The following is a 27,946-nucleotide window of genomic DNA, read 5'->3' as shown; positions in this document are numbered from 1 at the left end:
AGAATAAAGTTTAAAACAACATGAACACAGGAAAATAAATGATACGTCCAATCTAAGTAAAAGGAACTGAGAACATAAAAGTAAGTATACGTTTAGAAATGTGCCTTTGATTGGAATATAGATCCCCGTGGAGCGTGGGAAAAAAATCATACACAATCACTGAAAATGGCTAAAAATCTAAAGAAAGTATCTTAGTTATTTGATTCTGTCTGTGACCGTACTTTACATCTCAATGTGTACGCTGATCTGAAGTATGTGTGACGTGTCCACATCCTCACTTCATGTTCTGTTTCATAAATGCCAGCTTATGTGGGGGAAAATGCATGTGTTTTATGTGTGTGTATATAATTTATAAATCTGGCCCCATGTCTCTCTGTAACTCCTTCTCTCTTTCCAATTTAACAGCTTTATCATTTAGCTTTACCAATTTACATACTTGCTCTCTTGATTTGTTATAACTGTGAACAGATAAGAAATGACGTTTTACTGATTAGGAGACCTGCATGGAGATGTGTGTATGTGCACCTGTGTGTGTGTGTGTGTGTTTTCTTGGAGAGTTGTCCTTGTCCACACATTATGAAGTCGTTTCTCTCTCAGGCAATGGAGATAAAATACTTCAGCAGCAGAATGATGACGATCAATTTCACAGTTATCGACTTTACAACAAGCTGCCTCCAGGCAACAAGCCGCCTGTAGCTTGTTGTTTGTTCAATGGCAATCCAACCTGTTCATTCACACACATATACACATATATATTATTAATACAAATATGCAGCTTATAGGAGAAGAATAAAAATCCATAATCTTATAATCATCCTCCCACCTGAGAGGATGGTGTTTGTGTGTGCGTGTGTGTGTGTGTATGTGTGTAGAGTGTCAATAGTGACTCACCAGGCAGGGGCAGATCTACCGGGGTGGCAGCTGTCACCCCTAAAAAATGCCATGCTACCCCAGACTGTGGACTATCTAATTCAAAAATATATATATATATGAAAAGTTGTGGCTGGTTGGAAACTCTGATGTCCGAGTGCCAGTGAGTCCAGCTAGAAATGGCGCTCCCTGTAGACTCCTAGGTTCTGCCCCTCCCCCAACAGGAGCTGTACTTAGTAAAAGTTTATGCAGGGCTAGTTGACTGGCCAGTCACTGGCCCGGACTGGCCAATCAGAGTCATACACGGTCTTTCCCACCCTAGCATCATTCATTCATCATACATGCTGTTATAATGTTATGTTCATATGACTGGAGGACTTGGCATATAAGACGAATATCCAGAGACTTGACTTTAACTGCATGTGCTCAACACTTTATTGAAGACACACATATTCTGCGTTACCTGCACTCTGTGTTAACCAAATGTGGGAGAAGTTTGCCTTCAGGCCTTTATGGAAGAAAGCCCACCAGATGAAGCATGCCTTGTGTTACTCCACCTCCACATCAGTAACTTCATCACATCAGTATAAATGCATGGCATTATATACTGAACATACTGTACATTGGCATACTTACCAGTAAAAAATGTCCGTGAAAGAAACATACGAGGCTACGAGAAGAAAGAGGGGATTTCTACTTGTGTGGAAGATGTGGAAAATCCACTATCCACTCTCCACTACAGTAAAGAGCCTGCAGCCACGTTTGCTAGCGAGCCATGTTTGATTAAAAGTTTGTCATGCATGCTCAAATATGTTATATGCAATCAATGAGCATCATGTACATGACCTAATAAAGGCTCAACAAACTGAAGCAAATATTGTGAAGTTAAGGCAAAGCCCGATTTGTGTTCACTTCGGGGAGGTAGCAAACAAGCTACACAGTCTAGGCGAGAAGTTGTGAGGATGGGAGGGCGATGTGGGATAGACAGAAGGTCAAAAACAGATTTTATCTCCATAAAACAAACAAACAGCCTTGCCACAGTGTGGTGAATGGAGCCAAATTTCAGATCAGTCATGCAAGTGCAACATGCAAAAGCACCCAGTTTAAAAAGCACTAAAATCACTCGCTCCAAGCCCCGAACAAAAAGCCACTTTCGCATCAGCGAGCCAGTTTTGTTCCGTCCTCCAAGCAGCTTCATACCCCACCTGGAGCGTTTCAGAAGCAGACGTTATTGACTTGGTCCTTTTTCCTTGACTTTTATGCTTCTACCATGGGTAGGTAGGCAAGGTGCCAAATGCTCATCAGTCCAAAGAATTCACACACTGTGGGTTCAGTATCTTTCCCAAGGACAATTCGACATGTGGGCATGGGTAAGCCAGAATCGAACCGTTAGTAGTCCACATGGACCAGGAGCGGCTGTGAACATTGTGACTACATAGTATTTTACATCTGAATAAGAAGCACAAATCATACAAACGGATATTTCCCAAAGTAGTACATTGAAGAGACATGGCTTAGCCTCAATCCAATACATATATTATTCAGTTTAATAAATAAGTCCGTTTAAATTAATATCTAATAAAAAAATGAATGCTCCAAAGTATATTATTAGGAGTTAATATATTGTATAATCAGGTTAGCTTGATTTCTCGACACATCCAAGACCAGGTGTGATGGCCAGCTCAGCAGAAACTGGAGAGTTCCCCCAAGACCCTGCAGGGAGGAGCCAGAACAACCACAGAGCGGTACAAACCCCATTCATGGCAGCTTATTGTTTCCCCTGTGGACATTTCTCTTTGCCTGATGCCCCCAAGAGTGCTTTTACCTCCATTGAGGTATCTATTTTAAAAATAAAACATGTGAAATAACGCATATAATTTAATGATCTGTTAGGCTAAGCGATGGGCTAATGTTCAATGAAAACAGACATGTATTTGGAAAAATGCCTAAAGATTTGGAAATAAAACAATTTATTGATTTCTAATACCACCTTTACATATTCAGTGCTTTACTCATGTGCCACAATAATGTAATGTTTTTGAGCTAAAATATCATCATTCGGGGGCTTTTCCAAGCAAATATGGATATCAGGATCCAGTGGACATAAGGTGTAACTCTTTCAACTTAACCTAACCTCTGAACCTATCCTTTAATTAAGATAAGATATGAACTACATGAACATGAGCTGCTGTCATTCGAGGTTTATGTTTGGAAATAAAAATAAAAATCAGAGTCTCCTTGAAAGCTACAGCTCGAGAGTTCAATTCCAAAGTGCTACACAGCACAGCATCTCCATTTTGGGCGGGGAAGTTAAGTTAATTATTTAATATCTAGTAAAATATAGAGAATTGTACATGTTACTTTATCAGAAACTTACAAAGGACATGAGTTAATTTACCATCCTTGAAAAAGCGCCATAATTTAGTCTCATTTTGTATTATCAGTCATTTGTTGAAGAAAGTGTCATTGGCAGATATGATGGATTAAAAAAACACTCGTCTTTTCTCTTTGGACTGTTTTCTTTTCAATAAAGAACCAAAGAAGTGAAGACAGAGTGAAGGGAAGCTGGAGGAAGATAAAGAAACAGACACTGACTTATTAAAACATGGAGTCTGTCAGCGAGTCGGACTAACCAGGGGAAGAATTCAAGAGAAAGATTCTTTTTCTCACTCTTTCAAAGGAGAAAGAGAGCATGTTATCACTGTTTTAGAGGAGAAACACTCCATATCACCTTTTCAAAGAAGAGCGAGGAAGAGGCAGAGGGACTGATTATCAGTGTTTCTGTGGGAAAAAAGAAACAGTTTTACCACTGATTCAGATAAGCCAAGTTTATCAGTGCTATAAAATACACAATAACGGATTTACCTGTTTAGACAAGAGGGAAAAGAATGATGTTGGTTTTATCAGTTTTTGAAGAGGTAGACAAAGGTTGAGAGGTAGGAAGGAGTGGGGGGAGAATTTCAATTTCAAAAGCACTTTATTAAAGCTGGTAGTACTTGAGCAGTCACATTAAGACACAATGCATATACATGACAGACAAAAAGGCACTTCACATCAAAAATTCACAAGAAAACAAAAAAGTTAAAAAGGGCTTTTAGTGATGAAGTGCCATCATCATTTAGTTTCATTATTATAAAATAAATCCCACAAACAAAAGGCCCTCTCTTAAAGAAAACTTTAGACAGGACGGGTTCTGGTGTCACGCTGGAGCTCATTAATCGGAGAATATTTGCACTTGAATTGATTCTTGGCTATATTAATGTCTAAAAACCTTTAATAAAGTTTTTTGCATATACAAATTGTAAAATCTGCATGTGGATTTGGTTGAATTTGTGTTTGGACTGAGACTCTCATCCCTGTGTTAATATTGTAATATTGATTATTAGCCGTTTCTACAGTCCTCCATTCCACAACAGCATGTTGCGTCTAAATCCAGCTTTTCAGCACATTCGTGGTATTTCCCAGCAGAAAGGGCTTTCTTTTTGTTTGTTTGTCTTTTACTGCAATAGATACCTGCAACTACCTGCAATCAAATACCGATGTTGAGAGTCATTTGGCTGTCCCTGGGGTCTCTCAAGGAAGGGTGGTAGATGTGTTTGTAGAGGCGAAGCTGTCGGTCAGCTTCGGCGACCATGTTGAAATGAAAAGCGCACCAGGCGTCCTAGTTACAAAAATTCAGAGGTGCACAACGAAGCTCCGCGACAGCTTGCAGCCCAACATGAAAGGCGCAATGATGTCATTTTTGGCCCGCGGAGCCTCGCGCCGGGGTATGAACTCCTTCAGCCTGTTGGACAGTCTCATAATCACTGCATGATACTGCAACAAGCCTGAAGGTTTGAAGCAAGGGCTTCTTTGGAAACAAAGACATTGTTGCACATCAGTGAGCAGTCTATCAGTCCCAGGAAAACAGATGTTAATGCAGTCACCTCAGTTTTCAGATCATCTGAGCCTGGGGTAGAGTCTCAAGGAGTCCTCGGTCATCTCAGTGAGGAACAGACTGAGACGTATTCACCGTTAATTGCTTTGCTTTGACTGAACTTTGACGTACGAAATCACAAGATCTTCAACATCCAGCGAGTTTGAGAGAGGGGGTAGGAACGACCTCTCATTTGTAAATATTGATTATTTCTATCCTTGTTAATGTAGCTGCAAGAGAAATAATACAGACGGCAGAGAAGGAGGGACACTGCTCGGCTGCAGAGAGTGCAAGGACAATGATGGAGGCTCATGACAATAAAGTGTTTGATTTCCTGTCCAGCCTGCTTTTTACCTCAGCACACAAGTACATTTTACCAGATAAAATCCTATGTGGCCGCAGCTTCAATCAGCACAGCTGTGGTGGTTCTTTGTCACACCTCAGCATGTGTACAAATCTACCAGGTGAGCTCTCAGTCCAACTGGGTCAGTACTGGGAAGGTGGAGACCATAGACTCAATGACCCCACCCCCTCCATGTTACCAGATGGGACATTGGCTGAACTAAAAAATCAAAGTACTTGTCAAATATCTTTGTTTCCCAAAGATGGTTTCTGTCATTTTTGGATAGTTCTTATCACGCTGATGTTTGTTCAAGTGTTCATTTTTCTGATAAGTTTGGTTCTAATTAGTTATTTGATGCTATAAAAAAGGGGTTTCATGTCATGACTGAAAGCTTGAGTCGGCCGGATGTGTGGGCACAAGTATGTATTTCATGTGATTAGTCGTTTATTTTTTGTTTTCTGAGCACTTGGACCTCTGTCATGAGTTTCATACAACGGAGTTTCTTGCTCCATCTGCCTTTTTGGTATTTGTGAATATGCTTTATTTTGTGTTTGTATTTGTCTTTTCAGTGTTAAAGTAGATTAATTGATTAGCTGATCAACACAAAATTTACTGGCAGTTAATCTTGATAATGTATTAATCATTTAAGTCTTTTATTAAGCAAAAACATTTTCTGGTTTGAGATTTTTTAAATTTGAGGAGATTTTGTAGACTGACCTATCGCTTAATTGGAAAAAGAATTGACAGATTTAAAAAATATATATCTTCACTTGCAGCCCTAAAATGTGTTACATACTCAAAGCACAGTTAATTGTAATGCGGTATGTTGTAATTAGGACCTGAGCTTCTGGCACCGCCTACCTCTCCTCTAGCCTGACTGGACCCCACCTCAAACAAACACCTGTCAGGTCATTTGCAAATACATTTCACCTGTTTTGTATTGTGGATTACACAGAGGGTACCAGGACTAATTGTCACAATCCCTACTTCATCTATGCAATCATCTTCATCTGACTGAAGAGTCCTGTTTATCCAGGCACTAACCTTGCTGTCATATCAGGCCGTCCCAGAGTGTCCCGCCCCTCCCAGTTTCCTGATCCTCCATCTGTGTGCATACCTGATCCTCATTAACCCGCATGTGTGCCCAGTAACTCTAGTCTTTGCCAGGTTAACTGATGTGCCGCCTAGCTTTGTTTCCTCTTTCAGTTTTTGTGACTTGTGTCCTGCTTTTGGTTGTGTTTTGGTTTTTTGCCTACCTACTGCAACCCTTATGTGGCACACTAGGGATGCTCTGATCCAACAATCTCAGTATCTCAGAACCGATCACAATACCTCGACTCAGCGTATCTGTTGATGCCGAGTACCGATCCGATACCAGTGCTTTCTTCTTCCCAAATTGAAATCTGTTTTTAAAAGGGATTGCTGTAGAAACTGATGAACAGCAGCCTGCTGAGACTGAATGAATGTAACTGATAGAGGAAACACTGGATTTTATAATGACATTGACAAAGAAACTGTATTTAAAGCGGTCACATTATGGCCAATACCTGATCAGTGTCAATACCGATGCAGCGGATCAGATCGGTGCATCCCTACTGCACACTGACATCTTAAAGCCTTCTTTTATCCTACTACTACCTGCTTAGTCTGAGGATCTCGGTTTTGAATCTTAACACTAATAGAGGCCACTAGGTGGCGGTATTGTCTTAATTTGTGTTAGCAGTGTTACAGAGAAGTGTAATACAGTAAGTAAGTAGAGAAGTTTTGGTGGATGAGATTAACCCTGCAATGCCATGTATTTTTGACTGATGTCAATAAGAGTTGTTCAGTCTTTGGGCCCTCAGGCTTTGTTCAGCTACTGCTGTGTGAAGATACACACTGACAGTCACTATAGCACCGACACCGCATGGTTAACTTTAGCCTGTTCCAATGAAGTGTTCTGACCGAGTGTTGGTGTTATTTTTATTATTACTGTTGGATCATTTACCCAAACTAAAATGTTATTTAAAATAAGTTATTTTGACCCACTGTTAGAAACAACAAGCTCAAGTTTTGCCTTTCTAAACTGTCCCAAATGAATTGATAGTTGTACCAAACGATGCATATGGCATGGCCCTAACACTAACACTGGCTCAAAACAACCTATTATCTCAGGTGGCTTTCTACACACGAGCACTGAGCCCAGTGTTGGTGCCATGTTGAACCAGTTTGGGTCAATTTTGACCAAGTGATCTTTAGTGTATGCATGTCAGGAAACTCAATTCTTGCCATATTTAACATCCACTACTGCTACATATTCCAGATTTTTGAATCTATTGGTCTTTGTTTTTTCAGGGTATTCATTTGTTTTCCTCCTGGTATCGCAGCTTTAAACCCATTCATAGCATCCACCTGTTGTGATATCAATGCACACCTTAATATACTCTACATCTGCCCTCTACGTTGTCCCAGAATCAAACAACAGCCAAACTAACAAAGCAGCAAGCAGCCACACAGTCAGACCAGAGAGACAGAGGGAGAAAGAAAGAAATGAAGAGGAACAAGGAGAGGCAAGATGTGGAGAGTGGAAGCTGGAGCTTAAAAAATACAGAGGAAAAGAGACCTGGGAGAAGGATATAGGACGAGAGATAGATGGATGGGAGAAGTTGAGACAGAAGACCAAGGAGAATGGGAGATGTGAATATGTGGGGGAAGTAATACATAAAGAGGAGGATGGAAAAGAAACAGAGACGTAGCAAGAGATAGAGGGAAGGAACAAGAACAAAAACGAGAGATCGAAACGTGTGAATGATCCAGATGTGACCGATGTGTCAGCCAGGCTCATTTTGTTAGTTTGTCCTTCTAGCAGAGGCAACAGAGCTAAAAAGCGAAACAAGACTGGCATCTAGTGGAAGGAAAACTAACAGCAGCTTACCTGTATTTTTTTTCTCCCCCATCCTGTTTTGTATTTGCCCTCTTTCCGGTAAGAGGTGGTCCAGCAGTACTAGTGTTTGCAGCGCATGTTCCTTTCCTAAATTAAATTATCAGCTACAACCTACTTATCAGGTCAGAGCTCATATTTGTCAGATTGACACATATTTGGTCGTACTTTAAGACTGAGGAGTAAAAGCATCACCTCTTTCTTAACCTTGGACACGGCTACTATCTCGGCTGATATTAAGGAGAGCTCCAGATGTGTCTTAACCTGTCTGGAGATGCCAGGAGATGGAGGTCAGGTGGAAGCACATGCTGTGGGAGGAGAGATGTTTTGAGGAGACATTGTTGAGGATCATACTCAGATCTGTTTGTTCAGTCTCTTCATTAAACTCTGATATCGCTGCACAACACTTTGTGAAAACTGTATATGCAGCGCTTCTCACACTCCTCAGGGCAGCAACTGGCAAATTGAAAGGAAGTGTTGATCGTCTCTGAGATTGCCCTCCATACATTTTTCTTATCTTGACTGGTGAGGATAGTGCTGAGTTTACCTCATATGTCTTTACGGGTTTTTTTGTTTGTTTTTTTTTGGGGGGGGGGTCTGCAAAACAGAAGAGTGTCTTCCTCTCTCAATGTGACTGGATAAGGCTGACAAAGGTCTTTTCATGCAGTTCAGTCAAATTTAAAACAGTGACGTAACGCTCTCTCCCAGGAGTTGTCCTCCTGCTGAAAGTCAGGAAGGGAAGCGTCATTTAAAAACTCGAAATTCCTACTCTGAGGTAATAGTGGTTTTAGTTCTAGTTTAACTTTCATGTGATTCCCACGAGGGATTCTGGATGCTACATGACAAATGCAGGCCCTGGTTGTGAAATGTTTCCAGCTGACATAGGAATCAATCTGCAATGAATCTTTGTGTCACTGGAAGAATCCTTTACTCAAATCAGAGCAACAGTATTGATTAATGTGAACAATGGCACAAATATAACATATTCAGGGCTGTCAGGCAATTATGAGAAATCACTTCACATACCCAAGTGATATTTGTCAGGCTAATATCTCCTGAGAATATCCAACAATTTGTAATAATTGCAGAGATTTAATGATGAATTTAATCCTGTGAGAATCTTTTACCTTTAAAGGTTTAATTATCTGGATGCCCTGAACAGCTGCTGTGCTGCTATAAAAAACATAACTGACGTTCGGCTTATTGGCTTTGAACAGATTTCAGATGATATAACCTCCTGTTTTGGGCCTCTGACAGCAAATCCTTCGGTTAGAATTCTGAAGTTATTTCTGATCCATTTCGCACATTTAATGTCCTGCTCCCTCAAATTAAGAAATATAGTTAAAATTAGATCAATGCTGTGCAAAAATATAGTTGAGCAAATCCTCCATGTCATCTCCTCCAGCCTTGATTACTGCAACTGTGTGTTTATACGTCAGAATAATGCTGCAACTGCAGTTAAATTGGTCCAGAATGCATCCGCATTGCTTATGAACAACATTGAACACAGAGAGCATATTACTCCAGTTCTGGCTCTAACAGGTCCATTTGTGATCCTTTAAATTACAATTTAACACTCCAGTGATGTAGTTTTTAATTTCCATAAAGTTGGGGGACTCACAAGAGACAGATTAAATAAGAAGGGCCAAAATTAAAGCAGCTGAGATCCTGACTTTTAGCCCCTAGTGTTAGTCATGCTACAAGTGTCCTCTTACACTTCCTACACTGCATTATGCAGCATCTGTCTTTTGTTCAAACTCTAAGAATGACCTATGATAACATTTTCATGAAATGTTCCTCTTGAGTACAAAATGTGTGTGTCTGCCACTGGACACAGTGGTTCATGTCCCGTCTCATACAACCAGTCAATGCTGGTTTCTTTTGACCATGAGGGTGAGCTCCCACTTACTTTAACTTGTAGTTTTTGTAGCCTAAACTCAATCCGACCTGAACCAGAGAGGTGATAGATCAGAAAACGCTCATATGTACATATTTATATGAGGCCTTTTTATATATATCAGATCTTTTATCCATATTTTCAGCATCAAGACTCCTAAGATATCTTTATTGACATAAACAAACAACATGCGAAACACAACAAAAACTGGTGAATACAATAAATCACCTCTTTTCAGGTTTGCATTTACGCTTTTTGCAATTTTCACCTTTTATGCTGAGTTAAAGGAGGGATTCAGTAAATGGTCCTCTTATAAAACTCTTCCCAAACCTTGTCACCCACACTGTCCTGGTTGTTCATTTGGCTGAGTTTCAAATCTTTCTGTCATCTGTCCTGTTTGTCTCTGCTCTTTAATAAAGCAGAAATGCCATTATATATATATATAATTCAAAAATACCAAGCCTAAAAAATATGTTGTAGTCAAGCTAAAATCACGTGTTTTGTCCTCCTGAAAAGCCACATTTTTATATATGTTTTTAGTTCAATAGCAAAGATGTCAAAATTCTGACAATATGTGTGTGTCCAAAACACACAATCACATAGTCCTGAAACTAGACAGGTGCGTGTGTTTAAAATGACACACCTCTCTCTTTTGAACAGTGTAGTGATGTCATCACGGTGTTGTCTCCTGCTCAGCAGCAGTTACTGGCCTCCTGCGTCTGTTTTTCCCCTCCCAGCCACAGAGGGGCGCTGTTGATCTTGGCGCTCTGGGCCCTGGCCTCTTTCGACTCGCCCTGCATGCCCCCTCCCTCATTGGCCAGGCGCTTGTGGATCTCAGAGGCCATGGTGAGGAAAGCCCTCTCCACGTTATCAGAGCTCTTAGCACTCGTCTCCAGAAAGGAGATCTTAAGAGACGAGGCCAGGTCCTGGAGAGAGACAGAGGAACGTGGGAGAAAAGGAACAAGGGATGGAGGAAGGAATCCAGAAAGGAGGCAAAGTGTAACAAATAATAACAATTAATATGCAAAATCATCCAAATGTGTCAATACCAAATACTCCAGTATAAGTATAAGTTCTACATTCAAAATTCTATTTAAGAGTTAAGTATTAGCAGTAAAATGTGAGTAAGTACTCATTGTGAAAATGAATCCCCACAGAATCTTAAATTATTGATGAGTTGACATGTAAGCAAATTAATATTGTAGGCGGTGTAAATGCTTTATATTCTGCTGGGTATTTTAAAGCTACACCAGAGCATCATAATTTATGAGTTTCCGTTGTGTATTGCATGTAAAAACGCTTCAAAGTAACGCTAGCCATCAGATAAATGTAGTTGAACAAATTCTCTTTGAAATGTGGAGGAAAAGTGCAAATTCTCCCAAAGCTAGCGCCACCATCAGGTCAGACTTTCCCCTTGCCCAACACTTCAGTTCATGACAGGAACTCTTAAACTAATGGCTGAATCCCTGTCAACCCCAGCTTTAAAAATGATTGCCAACATAGCATACAAAACATTAGCATGTTAACAAACTAAGTTAACATATTAGCATGCTAATGTTAACATTTGACTCAGGTAACAATGTGGCCTTTCCTCTGGCACCAACCTTTAAACAAACAAACTTTACATTTTGCCCTCCAAGTGAAAATTATCCAGCAAAGTTGTCTTTCCATTTTTGTAACATCCAAACAATTTTTCTGGTGTTAAATGAGGATCACAGCCTCACAGCTGCTAGAGCGATGGTTGGAGTTGTTTAATAGTAATTGGAGGTTGTACATTTAAGCAGAGTGTGTAGCCTTTTACCTGAGCAGTGGCAGCGTCCACCACTTTCTTACTAACGAGGTCAGACTTGTTTCCCACCAGCAGCTGTGAGACGTTTTCACAGGCGTAACGATCTATTTCATCCAACCACTGCTTCACGTTGTTAAAGGACTCCTGGGGAGAAAAGAGAGAGCGAGAGAAAGAAGAGAGAGCGAGGAGGAGAGAAGTTAATGTTCAAACTGTCTCCTATTATGCATGATACTAACTCATCTTCTCTCTGCTGTAGTTTTGTGCTTTCTCGTCTCTCTCCTCTCTCCTTCTGTCGCTTTCAGCAGGTATTTCTGCCTCCAGAGCTGCAGAGTCTGGATCTGTGATTGCGGGCCACCTTAGATATTATTTTAAAATTGTATTGCCTTTTTAAGGCCTTAAATGGCTTTGCTCCAAATGACATCTCTGACTTATTGACTTGGTATGTACCCTCTTGACCGATGAGATCCGCTGATGGAGCCCTGCTGGTTACTCCCAGGACACAGTTTGTGACAAAGGGTAATCTGCCTTTTGCCATTAGAGCCCCCACTCTCTGGAACTCTCCGCCTACTGAACTCAGACACACTAAGTCTCTAGCCTCTTTTAAATCTCTTCTTAAAATGTTTCTCTTTGTGAAAGCTTTTGGAAATGTTTGATATGTCTTTTATTGTTTTTACTGTTTTTATTTGTATTTATTTGATCTTATTCATTTGACTGTTTTTACTTCCTCCTTGCTCATGTTGTTTGGCCTTATTCTCATTTTATCTGCCTTGTCTGGTTATATATCATTATTATTATTATTATTATTATTATTATTATTATACATGAGAAGTGCAATGAGATAACTTCATAACGTTAAGAATTGGCGCTATATAAATAAAATTGAATTGAACTGAATTATGTTGTTGATGATGTGACAAAAACACACACTGACCTGCTCAGTGACGTCGTAGACGATGATGATGCCGTGAGCTCCTCTGTAGTAGCTGGAGGTGATGGTTCGAAACCTCTCCTGACCTGCTGTGTCCCACTGACAGAGACACACACACACACACACACACACACACAGTAAGATGGTCAGTCCCGACTCTGCAGGTACACTGAGCTTAAATGACATTTTAATGACATTTGACTTTTTTGCTTTGATAAACAACATCATGGTGTTTCCTAATGAGAAGCCACTCCAGACCATCCCGTTGACTACGTCTGATAAACAAACTCTTACAATCTGTAGTTTCACTGTCTTCCCGTCCATGTCGATGGTCCTGATCTTGAAGTCGACTCCGATGGTGGAGATGTAGCTGTCAGTGTAGGTGTCATCCTGGGGAGTGTGTGTGACATATGATCAACAAACAAGCAGTAAAGTGTTTGGAATAAAGTGTGGGGGGTTTTTTTTACAGGCCTACCGCGAATCGCAGCAGCAGACATGACTTTCCGACTCCAGAGTCACCAATCAGAAGAAGTTTGAACAGGTAGTCACTGGAGGAGGACACGCACACGCACACATAGATGTACATACATATAAAAACGTTTGACAGTTCAGTGTCTTCCACTAGGATTTTTGTAAATAACTGAATTATGATGTTGTATTTTGTACTTTATTCAAATGTTAAATGTCATATTGAATCCTTAGAAAACCAGACTGTAAAATTGTCAGTTGCACCAAAGAAAACCAGTCATTCTGAAAATACTCACATTCAGTATATTTCCCTCCAACTTCTGGTGCACATCCAAATATAGTTACAAATGCAGATATTTTTTATTTAACAGATACCGACACAGATGGTGGCATACTGCACACCCTTGTAACCACAGCACGACTGTGAAACACAGCCAACATGTTTCCACTTTATGTTGGCAGAGAAAAAATGGATTATCACTAAAAAGATTTTCTTCTCTCACCTCCATGTCTGCCTGATCAAGTATTTTATGTTTGTATTTAGCGTTGTCTTTTATAGTACATGTTTAAGGTTAAGGATTAGGTTTAAGTCAAACTGGCTGACAAACAGCAATTCCATGAGCTGTTAGCGTTTTGTGAAACAGATTACAAATCTTGAAAAAGTAAAGACTGTCCAAAATATCTTCGTTGTGTAGACATGTTCTGAGTTTGGAAGTCTAACACACAAATTTAACATAAATACACAGACACACACACACACACACACACATACACACACTGCTGTCAGAATGATATTAGATATCTGTGGTTTCATCCAGAGTCAAGAGTATTAGCTGTAAAAATATAGTAGTTTTCCCCCCATTATGCCACCATGTTGGCAGTGGAGTCACAAGTTGCTTTAGCAAGTCTTTGCCTTTTTTAATACATACATAGTACATAGTAGGCTGTATTTGCAAGTGCAATTTTTTTGTGTTGTCAGTCAAGTCAAGTCAAGTCATCACTTTTTGACTTTTGAAAGTCAAACAAAGAGTCTTAAAGTTAGTGGGATGTAAACAAGCCTCCTGAGCTTCGGTGCATATCGTCCATAAACACACCAGTATTGAAGAGTTTGCTAATTTGTTTTACATATTTTATATGCAATATATTGTAATTATTATATAGTTTAACAGTGACGAGAGACTGTGGCAGATTGTGGACCTATTATTAACCTATTAATACTAAAAGAGAGGAAGAAGAAGAACTTTCATTATCAGTTTGGTGTGGCAACTGAACTGGCTCTAAGGACTACGATACCCATCAGCGCAGGGGCCTAGTGATCCAACTACAAGTTACCTAGAACTATCTATGCAGAAAATGAGCTAGACTTTTTCTTCTGTAAGCCTGAACGCCTGATTCACAACTCTATTAAAGATCATCTATTTTCTACTTTATATTTGACATACATACACAGAGTATTAAAGCAACATATCAATACTCAAACACAGGATGGAGCTAAAACATTAGTAGCTACACACAAGATTAAGTTAGTATATCAGTATTTAAATACAGGGCAGAGTTAACACATCAACAAACACAAGGCACAAGACTGCAAATATAGCTGAACAGTGGATATCCAGGTCAAAAACAAGGTCCCAGGATGTTACAAGGTCTTAAATTGTCTCCCAGCGTTTCATGTGGCCTACAGTATATGTCTTGTAGGAACTGAACAATTACACATCCATAACACAGGAACACACAGCATACAGAAAGAAACAACACTTACTATTCAGGATTCATGATCTGTGAGGTCGCTCCAGGTGACACGGCAAAACAAAAAACACCTGAAATTGAATCCTGAAGCTGAAAACAGTGAGATTATCTCAGACTCTGGGATGTTGTTTACTGTTCTGTTGCATCTATCTGTGTGTGTGTGTGTATGGATATTTGTGTGCGTGTGGCTGTATCCGTCCTTTGGAGGGCAAATGGCAGAATAAGCCGGAGCTACGTATCTCGCGAGCTGACTGATGAGCTGACTGGTTCAGATGCATTATTTATTGATAAAGACCAGCTCAGGTTACACTGGGGACAGCACCTGGAACCAAGTAACACACACACACTTGCGAACACAGACGCACACTGCATTGCTGGATACAATCACCCTCTAAATCTAAACCTAAGTCTAAACTAAACTTCACCGTCAACTCATTTCTTTGCTCTTTTCCTTTCGGTGTATTTGTGCTGATCTGTCATTGCTGTGGTGAGTTGCACCACACTGTGCCTCTGCTCATGACTGACATCACCCCAAACTGACAGCGTCTCCCGTGCGTCATACGTCACTGGCAGGACGTAATTCTAGTGGATCCACCCAAGAAACTACAAGACGACAGCAGCATGTCAGTTGCTATCTTGGAGACACTGATATTGAAGAAAACACATATTTATTTATATTTATGACATTTTCTTATAGAACAAAATACCTGTCGCTCTTAAGTCTTTGATCACAGGGCCTCCTAGTGGACTAGTGCTCTAATTACGTAACACTAACATCCAAGTTCACCTTGAACCTGCATTTTTTTAGCCACTCGGGACTGAAATATTATCACCTTCTAGAGTTGATAGTGAACCTTTTTAGCAAACAATTGCTTATTTACGCCTGTCGCATGCAGAGCTACATTAGCATTCATTTGCAGTTGTGTTTCTGGCCACCTGGCAAAGTCCAATATTCACACTCCTTTTAACTCTGTTTTTGGTCTCCACCAACTCTTCAGACAAATATCAGGCCCTGAAGCTGCTAGATGTTCCACTGTCTTCAACAGCTAGTCGCTAACCTTGTCTGCCTGCCATTTGCTGATGGGCAGGTGTACAGCAGGTTTATCAGAGCTGTTTCACTGAAAACAGTAAAGTCGCGGGTCGGAAAAACAAAGCAATGAGCTGAAAGACACAAATGAGTCGAGTGATAATTCTCTGTGGATTTGTCACTACTAGTGACCTCTTTTACATAGAAGTAGTAATTTGATACATAGTTAATATAAATATGTTGATTGTAGCAGCTTTATAAAAAAATCTGGATTATAACAAATGGGGTCTTATTTTTGTAGTTTTGGCCAGATTATTTAAACCCTCCACTTGGAGGTAAAACTGAAAATGTCTGTGATAATTCCTCATTGCAGAAGGTGGAGCAGGACATTTCTATAGCAAAACTGCTTATTTTATAATAATTAAATGAAAATAAGTCTTCATTTTCAAACCCATACCCAATGATTTGTGATGGTTAAATAATATTATGTTAGGTTTCTTAAATGTCAAATATATCACTTTACTTGTCACGTACTTCTCACTGTTACAAACACAACAGCGCTCATGCACTGAGCCACTCAAACACAAAGTGCACCGATCTGCCTTGTTATTGTCGACACACACAGTCCAATGATGTGGTTGATTATTCTGCTAATGACTGGTGAGTTGTTGTTGTTGTTCTCACGGCTATGTGTTGAAGCATGGTGTTGGTATTATGTGATCACAGCACTTGAATGGTATAATGGAGCTGTTTATCCTAAACTGCAGATAATTGAATTTCTATCCATGAAACTATAATTTATCTTTGATTTTCAATTTACTGATATCAAGGTTAAAAATCTCCTTCGGAGGCTGTAACACACTGACATTAATACCAATATGTGTGAAAACACTGCAATTTACAATTATCTGACAGCAACTTTAATACAAAAGTATTGTTGGTGTGAGTTTGGTTATTGGGCATAAAAACAGATAAAACAGTCGAGCCACACTAATGCAGACGAATTTCTAAATGCATCACTTTTTCTCGACACATAGATGGAATCTTAAATATATCTTTCTGAAAAAGCTCCTCAAAAAGAGGAAATTTGAAAATATTGGTTTCACATTGCAGTGTCACGTAGTGGTTGCAAAAACATGAATGTGTGATATTATGTACTCTCAAACTTCTACTTAACATCTAATCCATTTTTTTGTGAATCTTGACTTCATGGCTCACACCTCTGCTCATCACACTTGCTCTGTAAAGTTAAGGCCACCTTAACAATAGAAAAAATTAAGCTTAACTTTTTCATACACATAAATGTGGACAGAGAGCCTTTAGAAAATATCATGAAGCACCTTTTGACATGTAAACCCAATTTTTGGTTAGTGTAAACACGGCCAGGTCTACACGCCAGCCATCATTCTCTAATCTCCTGTTCTGCTCTCCTCAGTTGGCTCCTTTCCTTTCCAGTCATCTCATCTGCACTATTCTCCTTGTTTCCTTTCCTCTCCTCTTCTCTCCTCCCTTTTCTTCTTGTCTTCTCTCCCAGTTTCTTCTCCTTATTTCCTTTCCTTTCATTACCTCTCCTCTACTTGTTTATTTTCAACTCTTCTTTCTCTTTCTCTTCCTTCCTTTTCTTTCCTTTATTGTCCTTTCCTTTCATCTCCTTTCTTTTTCTTTTCTTTCCTTTCCTCATCTCCTCTCTTCTTACTGTTTTCTCTACTTTTCTCTCTTCTCCTTTTTTCTTTTCATAACCTCTCCTTTTCTCTTCTCTTCTCCTTGCTTCCTTCCCCCTTCTCTCTTCTCCTTGCTTCCTCTTCTCTCCTCCTTTTTTAGAAATGGACAGAGGACGAAGGGAAAACAAAGCAGTCTCATTTACTGCTGATTCCCGTGTGTGACCCCCTGGTCACGAGAGTGAGCAGAGAGCAGGGGATTGTGGGATATGCGATGGCTGAGCAGCTGTGATGGGGTCAGGGGTCAGCAGCCCTGGCGACGGCCTGTTGCCGGGGCAGAGGCGGCGGTGCAGTGGTTGCTAGGGCAGCGGCAGGCTTTGTGGTGCTCCCGGTGGAGCATGGAGGTGGGAAAACTGGGGGAAGGGACAGGGAGAAAGAGAAGATATAAAGAACGAGAAGAGAAAGAAATTAACAAAGAGGAAGGGTGGGAAAATGAGAAAAGGAAGAAAGAAAATTAAGCTATATTCTAAAATCATAGATCGAGAAAAGGGGAGAAACATGGAAAAGAATATTTTTTGGTTTTAACACAAAAATAAATGAATTGCAAACTTTCGATTTATTGCGAGGGCTTTTCTTACTCTGTGAAAGCTGGTTTTCATACTGTACAATAATGAATGGAAGCGAACATTTTCTGAATCTTTAACTGTGCTGAGTGGGTTCAGAAAATAACAGGGAAGAATGAAAGAAGAAGAGAACCTGACCCTTAAACATATGACACGTGAAATCGGATTAGTCTTGACCAACTTGCACACAGAAGAGAAGTGACTGTAGTCAGATATTTCTAATAGTGTGCACATAACTAAAAGAAGTGTGAAGACAGTGGAGTGGGGGTGTAATGGCAGTAGACTGATCTTAATATTGTTCTGAGTGATTTGCATGTCACATGTTTATGGTGTTTACATCCGTATCGGGTGAACATTATTGGACGTGCAGCCCTTTCTGTACATAGTACCTTACCTTTAAGGACAATACAACAGACAGGTTAACAAAAAAGATTTTTTCATGTTGTTGACTGGTGGAGTCAGTCACATAAACCTCAATCCAACTGATCATGTGTTTCACTGCTGAAGACCAGACTGAAGGCAAAACGTCACCAAAACCAGCAAGAAGGGAAGAAGAGAGCTACTATACAGGCCTCAATTATTAAATATGATCACTTTATATAGGTTTATTTAAAAACTTCCAATAGATTCTGTTGCCCTAAAAATGGGATCTATGTATAAAAAGAGCTACAATTCCTCAGCTTTTCTACTTATGCAAACACAATCAAATTACACAGAGTACAGAGCCAACACGGCAAAAACATGTGTCGCTGCCCTTGCACTGTTGGAACGGCTCAAGTGGTCAACATGTAGATTCACATGTATCTAGGAAGTAATCATTATGTACTGCTTCACTAGTATCTCAAAGTTTGTTCTCAAGTAACAGAAAGTGCATCTAGTGTGAGAGTGTATGTATGTGTTCAGCAGCAGATGAGTGTGTGATACTGCGTTTGTATGTGTGTCTCTGACAGAATGAAGAGTGTGTGAGTCAGGCTATACAAAAACATCAGCAGTGTGTGTGTGTGTGTGTGTGTGTGTGTGTGTGTGTGTGTATGTGTTTGTGTGTGTGCAGGTCAGTGGATGGAGTTAAACCGATCATTGTTCCCATCAGTGTGTGTCCCAGGAGACCTGAGGGAGCGGGGATAAATAGGTGCTTTTCACTATTCACCCTTATTTTACCACGCTCCCTGGCTCCTGCATGTATGTGTGTTTGTTTGTCAGCCTGTGTGTGTGTGTGTGTGTGTGTGTGTGTGTGTGTGTGTGTGTCTGTTTGCCTTTGAAAACATGTAGTGTTCAGTTTGCAAGAGTGTGTGTTAAAGATTATATATATTTATGGAAATAAAACATGTATTTGGTAATCAAAATAAAAACTTTACTTTTACTTTTAAAAAGTAAACAGAAAGCAGATCTTCTAAAACCAAATATGAGTAAGTCAAATCTGATTTATTGTCACGTTTTTTTTTTCTCTCTTTTCCCAAAATGTAACTAAAAACTTACTGATCCGTCAGGAAAGGCTAAAAATAAAGCTGAAGACTAAAAATAAAAGCTAAACTAGAAAAGGTGTTTTTGACTAAAAGCTGAAGATTTATGTGGAGTCACTTTGCTCTTTTCCCAGTGTGTGTGTGTGTGTGTGTGTGTGTGTGTGTGTGTGTGTGAGACCATGCAGGGACGGCCCTGAGGCCAATTAGGCGACAGATAATTAACCTCATTGAAACTGGATGTTGAATGAAGGCCTTATTGCAGAGACAGAGAGCTGGAAAGAACAAGAGCTGAATATTTTCAAAATGTGCACATCTTCATGCAATCCTGTCTCTACAATTTCTGTTTATATTTACTAATGTGCAATAGGAAATACGTTTTGAGAGAAACATAATGCTGCCCTAATTACATAATGAGTAAATGTTTTTAATGAACAAATCTGCCAAGTCACCAAATGTTTACACTATCTGAACCTATCTGCCAAAGCTTTACTGATAAGGTATTTCATTTGTTTTCATTTGTACAAAATCTACAGCATGATGGGTGTTTTTGTGGTTGTGTTTAGGCACTCGCAGCACTTGGTTAAGGTTAGGGAAAGATTGTGGTGTTGGTTGAATATTGAGAAAGTTGACGGTCAGATGAAGTACGAGACACAACGTGTTGTAATAAAGTTTAGCTGAAACCACGATCTTTTCCTAACCTGTTGTATAAACTGCACATGAAACTGGTGTCAAAGGATAGTGGCGCTTTGTTCAGCCACTATGCACCTTCACCAGCTCCCTGCGACTGTGTTGTTCACGATAGCCTATTTCTTTGGCTTTACTAGCTCGATTTTAATTGAAACTAACTTTGAAATTAAACTGACTTTGATTTAGAGGCACTTCACCGAATAAAAGCACCTTAACTGATGCAAACTAAAGAAGTTAAAATACAGAAGTTAGAAACTTCTTGGATTAAGTTATTGGATCAGATTAAAGTAGATTAAGATTGTTTATAATTAGTCTGATAAATCAATCTGAAGTTAAATTACGTAATGTAGTTACGTATAAAATAATACACAATGAGGTGTCCTGATGTGTGAAAATAATGGACAAATTAGTGTGTTGCATTATATTTCCATTATCTATAGCAGTGGTTCCCAACCTTTTTGTCAGACGTAGCCCCACAGCCCTATCAGATGGGCCTAAGGACCCTTTTATCATACCCTTTGATGGATGGGATGGCTTTATGGTATTGTTCAATGGTATTTTTTAGTAGTTTTGGCCAAGTTTGTGTTTGTGCTATTGTCATTTGGAGTGACAGAAACTGGTTGTTTCAACCAGTTACAGTTTCTTTACTTTTAGCTTTTTGTTGTCTTTTTAACTAGTCTTTCTGCAGTCTTAATCAACTTACAATTGACTCAGGTTGGTGGAAAAACTGAGGCACGTCTTGTGCAGGCTGCCATAGTTGGTAAGTTATTGTGACAATAACTATGAAGATCAGCATCACTCTAATTTGTAATCTTACATGTGTATTGATTTTTCTCCTAAACACTGTGGATATATATTAACAAATCATAAGTTGTATTATTTTTTTCAACTCAGCTGAGCTTCACAATTATTCCACGTACCACTGATTGGGAATCACTGACCTACAGCAAGGTGTATATTGGATATACATGTAATTATTTAACAACTGTCTGTAACTCTGTAGAGTCAGTCTTGAGTGTATAAGGAGAAAAAAGGCCACATTAGAGGGCATCTTTCTAAATCTCCCCATCTGTTGTAATAATAGAAAGTGGTGCATTTTTGCAGCTGAGGTCATTGGTCTCCAATTAAAGCAGTAAATCCAAAAGGAAGTAAACTTTTAAAGTCTGTTTTTACTGACAGGGCAGTTTGTAGTGATTTAAATGATGCTGAGGTTTTCTCTGCTGATTGTAAAGCTAACTTGAGATAATTAGCTGCAAAGATAGTATGTTAGATCTCTCTTGGAGTCTCAGGAGCATACCTCCTCTCTGTTTCCAGGTTTTTCTCTCACTGTCTGCATCATACTTTATTTATCTTTGTGTTGTTTCCTTCTCTCTATATACACGTGTATTTCTGTCCATCTCTGGGGGCATGTAACCCCACCCTCGCTCCTCTGCTCTCTCTCTCTCCAGTGACAGCTGTCCTCTACTTTCCCGCCAACAGACCAGCTGTCCATTCTAACTAGAGGTATTTGTGTGTGTGTGTGTGTGTGTTTTACATAACAGGCAGTTCCTTTCTGTCAGTTTCTGTCTCCCTTTCACACACACACACACACACACACACACTTCACAGACAGGAAGCAACATGACTCTCATATTAAAAGACCCCTCTCTTCTGCTACTGCAGGAAAGAATAAATACACAATGAATACACACGCGCACACACACAGACACACCCATAGCCAACAGTATTAAGTCATAATGTCTCTGTTAACACGCCATTAAAGGTAAAGGTGTTATTCTATCTTGTTCTCCGTCTCTGCTAATAAATGTCACCTCCTGCAGGATTTCTGCTCTGCAGTTCAGAAATCACCTGTCAATCAAACATTATTGGAGGTACAATGACATCCTCTTCCTTTTTCCCTTGATGTCCTGCTGAGGTGTGAGTCTCTTTTCTTTGTTGGTTCAGCCACAGTGACCAATGCTGCTCATGCTAATTGCCCAGTTCTTCTTCTACTTTTATCTATTCTAACCCAAATATAATATATGTATATATAAAATCCATGACTTTTGTCCACAAGAGGAATTTAGTGAAGGGAGACTTACCAAATAAAGAGTGTGTAGAAGAGTGTTTTCAAACCTGTGTTGTTAAGTCCAGTTTAATCGGACTCTGGATCATTTTCCCTCTTGGTACGATTTGCTTGAACAGATCTGAACACAGTCACAAACAAATTCTGCAACGGTTCGTTTGTGGTGGGATTGTGATCTCAATCTGACCAGAGCCAAATGCGCTTTGCATTCTGGGATATGGTTGGACCAAATCAACAGTTACTAGCAGCTAGCCGGAGAGAGCATCAAGGTCTGACCCAGACTAGCAACGAAGTGCGTTGCCTTCTTGATATTTTGGCAGATCAGAGCTTCTTTCTGTGTTTGCTTTCTCACTCCCGACTCAGACTAATCTAGTTTTAGTGATTTTGGTATGTTTGATTTTTTTTTCTGTGTGAAAAGAAACCGAAGGGGAAAACGCAACACATTCACTGATTCGGGCCAAAAAGCCCAAATATTCACAGGTTTTCTGCCAAAATCATGTCAGCCAATCAGCATGACTGTCACAATGACTAGCTGAATGTTTTGAGCAAACATTGGTCCAGATGCAGATGAAAATTTCCTAAACAGAAATATTATTACACTACAATTGCAGGCTTCGAGTGTCATAACTTTTGAAAAACAACTCTGATGTGTAAAGTTGATTTCTAGATTCTGTAGCATGTTCGCATACAGGAACACACATACAGATAGAGTAAACCACATCCAGAGTTCTGGCTGTACACTCTAACTGACGGCAGCTGTGTTCGTTAACCCCTCGTCGCTCAAACATTACCACACAGCTAACCACACACACACAAACTCACACACACACACACACACACACATATGCAGAGGAAGCCTCGTAACACCCGTTGTGTCTCGTTAACTGCTCGGATTATCGATGTGAAGCAATGGATGTGGTCAAAGCTCGCTTGTTATCAACACCATGGGACAACACACACACACACACACACACACACACAGACACTGCTCAATATGTTTCACTGGTTCATATCAATGGCAGACACATGAAAACACATTCACACAGGGCATAAGGACACAGTGTACAAGGTGGTGTGTGTGTCTGTGTGTGTGTATGCTTGTGTTTGTTTTTATGTCTGCCATCAAGGTTTGTATGTGTACCAGACCACCCCTGAAACACATGCACATACACACACACCTCTGTCGACCCTATTTCTTATCCTGTTGTAATTATGTCACAGTGTGTTTGGTCTGCAGACCTGTTGACAGGAGACACGTGTAATTGTGAACACACACATGCACAGTTGCTTGTGTATCGTTCTCCCCTGCGTGTGTTTATGTAAGAGCAACAGAGAAAAGAGAGGTGTGTGTGTGTGTGTGTGTGTGTGTGTGTGTGTGTGTGTGTGTGTGTGTGTGTGTGTGTGTGTGTGTGTACATGTTTTTACATGATGTCCAGGCTTTTAGCAAAAGGCAGACAAACATTTTTAGAAATCTTGAAACTGGTCCGTCCACACCAACACATACAGATATGCTTTCCACTTCATTTTACGTAACGTTACGTGATTGGACAGAGTGCTTGACGGGTTTGTTTCCCTGTACAAACAGCTGATTCTGACCTAAACTGTGTCTCAATTCTGTAACACAAACTAATTTTACACTGGTTTTCAGAGTGCTGTTAAAGAACACCATCGTCCCGCAATGCAATGCACAAAATAAATGGAAAAATATTTAGCTCTGTCTTAGTTAAGTTTAATTGACAGTGGCCTTGCTAAGTCTTCTAAAGTCCAAATGTTGTGTTGATTTCTTGTATACTAACTGGAAAAACACTATACTCTGATAGGATACAGTAAGGGCATTTTCATGCACCTGTTTTTATGAGCATTTTCAATTTTAAATTTGCACATAAAAATTATTTTACGCTTGGCTGAGTTGGGAAAAGTTGCTGTACCGATAAAAACAAAATGCAACAAAGTGCAATGAAAACAGACTTAAACAAATCATGACGTGCATGAAGCATGTGACTTAATCGTCACTCAAGCTTCCACTGAAGAGGCGAGAAATGCCGTCAGATAAAAACATCAGATCTGTGTGGAGCGATGAGGAGACTGTAACGTTCCTCAAACTAATACATGAAACAAACAGGCTAAGTGCCACACTTCCATTGTTTTGGTTTGTCTGGTGTTCTATTAATTAAGTCATCTTGTGTGCTCCTCTTCTGCAATGATTTAATAACACCCAGCTGTCTCGATGTGCCCAACTCAATATTCGCACAATAGTATGTTGGAGATATTACTGACCTGCTGCATGTAAACAACAGATTTACAGTAACCAGGTTACTACAGTGCATGTAAATGCGTTGTCCGATTACCTGCGTTACCTGGTTTCTCTGAGGAACCTGGTTACGTGACTGCATGTAATGGTACTGATTGACACATCAGATAGTTCAGTCATCCAGAGGCTGCAGGTAAATCCTCTCCCTTAGCACCAGCAGCTGAGTCTAGGAGTCTCCTCCTCTGCTCTCCACTATCCACAACCAAGACCTTTTTCCAAGAACAATAAAACACGGTAACACTGATTGGACTTGTTGTGGATAAATGGGGTCAGTGGAGGCCGGAAAACAAACAAGGAACAATAGCAGTGGAAAGGGAACAGTTCAGTGGACTGCTGCATGAGCTCTGTTGGTTTGTATTGTACAAAAAGAGGGCAGGACTTCCAAAGGGAATTAATGTTTGTTATGGAAATGACTCCGTTAGATATGGCCGGATGGCTGCATCCATAAACACACTTATTTCTCAGGAATGTGGCTGATGATGCTGTTGACGCTCTTAAGTTCAAAAGCACAACATGTTTTCGTTTCTTAATCTTCACCACAACAAGCAAACAAATAAAATAGTATAATGTCTTGTTAGACTTTATTTTGTTGTGACGCTACATGGAACGTAATATTCCTGTTTAGTGTGAATACCGTGTCTGAATTTTTAGTTTTTTTAATCCATCATTTGAAAAAGTTGTTCAAATGATGGAACACAAACAATGTTTGAACACAAACCATGCACACTAGGCCTGATGTTTTTCTCCTTTTAAAAATGCATGAAATAAAATGCAGCATCCAAATCATGATGATTTTGTCATTAAATTTATAGATTCATAAGTAAGTAAACACATCACTGTTCATACGGCTGCGCTCATTCTGATTGTCCTCAGTTCAGTAGTAGGTTCAGCGTGTTACGTTCAGTTCATAACAAAACTAGCCTATGCAAGGTAATGTTAATAAGTCAGCAGCCATTTATTTACAACTGGTTATGAGTTTATGACCGTTTCTGTGGCTTTCGTGTTTCTTCAATATGCTTTTGACGAGGAAGTAACGGACTGTGGATGATGGTTGAGCTGACAGTGGTGCTCTCAGTCACCAGTGAGACGAGCTCCACTGCTAAAAGCTACTATATTCGGTGAGTGACAATGGTGAGTCTGTGTAGTCAGTTCAATTTAAGGATTTGTTGGTAAAGATTCGTTCATACATGTACTGAACACCTCTAGTGTTGGAAAAAGCATGTTGTCAGCCACATCAGACATTTTTACCAGTTTGGAATACCATCACAGCAGCTGAATGGGAGACTGAGAGAGACAATGAGACTATGTTCCAAAATATAAAGGGATGATGACTTCTAACTCCTCTGACTTCATATCATACTGGTCCATAGCCAACATTCCTACAATACCAGTAAAAGCTCTGCATAACGCCCAGAAGGAAAAACTGAAACTCAAAGCTCATTTTGCTTTATGAACGTGCTTCTTCTACCAAATCGAGAGCTTTACTACCAAAGTTTCACAGAGCAAAAATTGACATCAGACCCGGACTGGCCATCGGGAGCACAGGGAGAATTTCTGGTGGCCTGGCAAGCTGATTGGCCTGGAGTGTCAGGCCAGTGTTAAAAATGTTAAATGAAATGGGTAAATCAAAGAGAAAACAACCCAGGGCAGCTGCAGTCCCTCAGAACTGTAGAGCGTGAGCCCCCGCCTGCTTTTAGCCTGATGGTATGAGCTCTGTCTGTCATCACACGCATTTGGTCGCATGCACACACATCAACACAACGCTCAGTCAGTGCATGGAGCGTGCGTGGACGAGCAGTTTGGAGAAAAACTGGACGCCACAGGAGAAAGAGCGAACGAGAGAAAGAGAAAAGGTAGAGCTGAGAGGAGCGCATTAAAGGGAGAAAAGTCCGGGAGGAAAGAGTCGCTAAATGCTGTAGAATTACAGATAGCTTCATGATCGAGGGACATGGTTGGTGTTTAAAAAGTAAAAACATACTAGCAGGGCTGCCTTCAGCACGTCATATCACAACTCCCTTTTCCGAGTTGATTCCATGTTTTATAAAACTTAAACATGCTATGCAGGAAAGCAGGAGATGCGCATGCATGGAAATAATCTGGAAAATAAAGACCTGTATAGTCTTTTCTGTCAGGTGGAAGTATCTCCAGTTACTCAGAGCGACCACAGCTTCATGATGATAAACAAGTCAGAGCTCTGAGGAAATGCCAGGTGCAAAACAAACACTCCCGAAGTGCACAAAATATGAATATTTATTCCTTAATTATGGAAATGCAATTGATTAACTCTTGAAAATGAAGACACTTGGCTGTTTGTATACGTGGTCCGTTGTGAATGGAGTGAATGTGGAGTTTGGCCTGGACTGATGTTAGAGTCCCAGCCTGAATTATTATCCCGGCCCTGGTTGACATACAGTTAAATAAAACAATGTCTCTAGTGTCATCTGCATTTTAACTCTGATTTTGTGTAATTTATCATGTTACTGTTTTTAGACACAGGATCTTATATAAACATATAGAAGGGTTTTATTAAGTTTAGCATGTAAATCCCATTTTATCAAATCAAATTAAATGTCTTTCTCGTGCTAGAGGGAAAGTCCAACACTGGGGACTTCCAAGTCAGTCTCTAAACAGCATCGCATTCACAAGATGTTTTGTATGTAATTCAAACCAGAGCAGCAGAACAAACTGCACTACATGTGTGAGACATAGGTGCGTGTGTTTGAAAGTTTGTTTTTACTGTTGACTTGAACTTGATTCAGTTTCTGGCAAATGCATGAATGTGTATCATTACACATGTTTGATATGTGATGAATTTACACACCTGCCACACGAATGTAGTTTTTTAGTTTTATTTATTTTCTTAGTTTCAGTAAAAGAAACATATTAATTTGTCTTAGTACTGTTTACAGGTGTATTGATGTTTATGCTGTTGTTGCTTACCTTACTTAACTCTAACAAAACCACTAAAAGATCGGATGCCCCCCTCCTGGCTGTCTGTTCCCGACTATATGATGTAATTCAAAAACAAAAAGAGCCTTAGCTACCAACAGCTGAGGGTTCAAGAGGTGCACACACACAAACACACACACACATACGACAGCCCCTGTTAAAATAACATAGCAGCAGCTGCTGAGGAGACTGGTCTCATTTAGCACCAAACAACACCTCTTAGACTCACACCCAGACCTAATGAGTGTGTGTGTGTGTGTGTGTGTGTGTGTGTGTGTGTGTGTGT

At 39.9% G+C, this 27,946-nt stretch overlaps 1 protein-coding gene across 2 annotated transcripts; it reads right to left on the bottom strand.

Moving 5' to 3' along the window:
• Nucleotides 1-3,837: 3,837 nt before the first annotated feature.
• LOC122878883 (ras-related protein Rab-1B-like) lies at nucleotides 3,838-17,578 on the bottom strand. 2 transcript variants are annotated; one of them, XM_044202378.1, is made up of 6 exons: nucleotides 14,894-17,578; nucleotides 13,139-13,211; nucleotides 12,958-13,053; nucleotides 12,667-12,762; nucleotides 11,748-11,879; nucleotides 3,838-10,872 (listed from the first exon to the last, which is right to left on the bottom strand). In XM_044202378.1, exons 1-6 carry the CDS (start codon nucleotides 14,905-14,907, stop codon nucleotides 10,639-10,641), a joined length of 645 nt encoding a protein of 214 aa, XP_044058313.1. In that variant the 5' UTR covers nucleotides 14,908-17,578; the 3' UTR covers nucleotides 3,838-10,638. The 2 variants fall into 2 exon arrangements, with proteins under 2 accessions (XP_044058313.1, XP_044058312.1); XM_044202377.1 differs by lacking the exon at nucleotides 14,894-17,578 and having other exon boundaries at nucleotides 13,139-14,806.
• Between the last annotated feature and the right edge of the window lie 10,368 nt (nucleotides 17,579-27,946).

The sequence above is a fragment of the Siniperca chuatsi genome, linkage group LG7, assembly GCF_020085105.1.
Source record: "Siniperca chuatsi isolate FFG_IHB_CAS linkage group LG7, ASM2008510v1, whole genome shotgun sequence".
In the NCBI taxonomy this organism is placed as follows: domain Eukaryota; kingdom Metazoa; phylum Chordata; class Actinopteri; order Centrarchiformes; family Sinipercidae; genus Siniperca; species Siniperca chuatsi.
This window is presented reverse-complemented; position numbering and strand designations above follow the sequence as displayed.

Bases quoted from the DNA above. Each gene is read 5' to 3' on its own strand.
- LOC122878883 (XM_044202377.1), bottom strand. From the start codon at position 13,249: ATGTACATCTATGTGTGCGTGTGCGTGTCCTCCTCCAGTGACTACCTG. The intron at 12,763-12,957 runs GTAAGAGTTTGT...TGTCTCTGTCAG, and splicing joins AGACAGTGAAACTACAGATT to TGGGACACAGCAGGTCAGGA. The intron at 10,873-11,747 runs GTAAAAGGCTAC...GTCTCTCTCCAG, and splicing joins TGGACGCTGCCACTGCTCAG to GACCTGGCCTCGTCTCTTAA.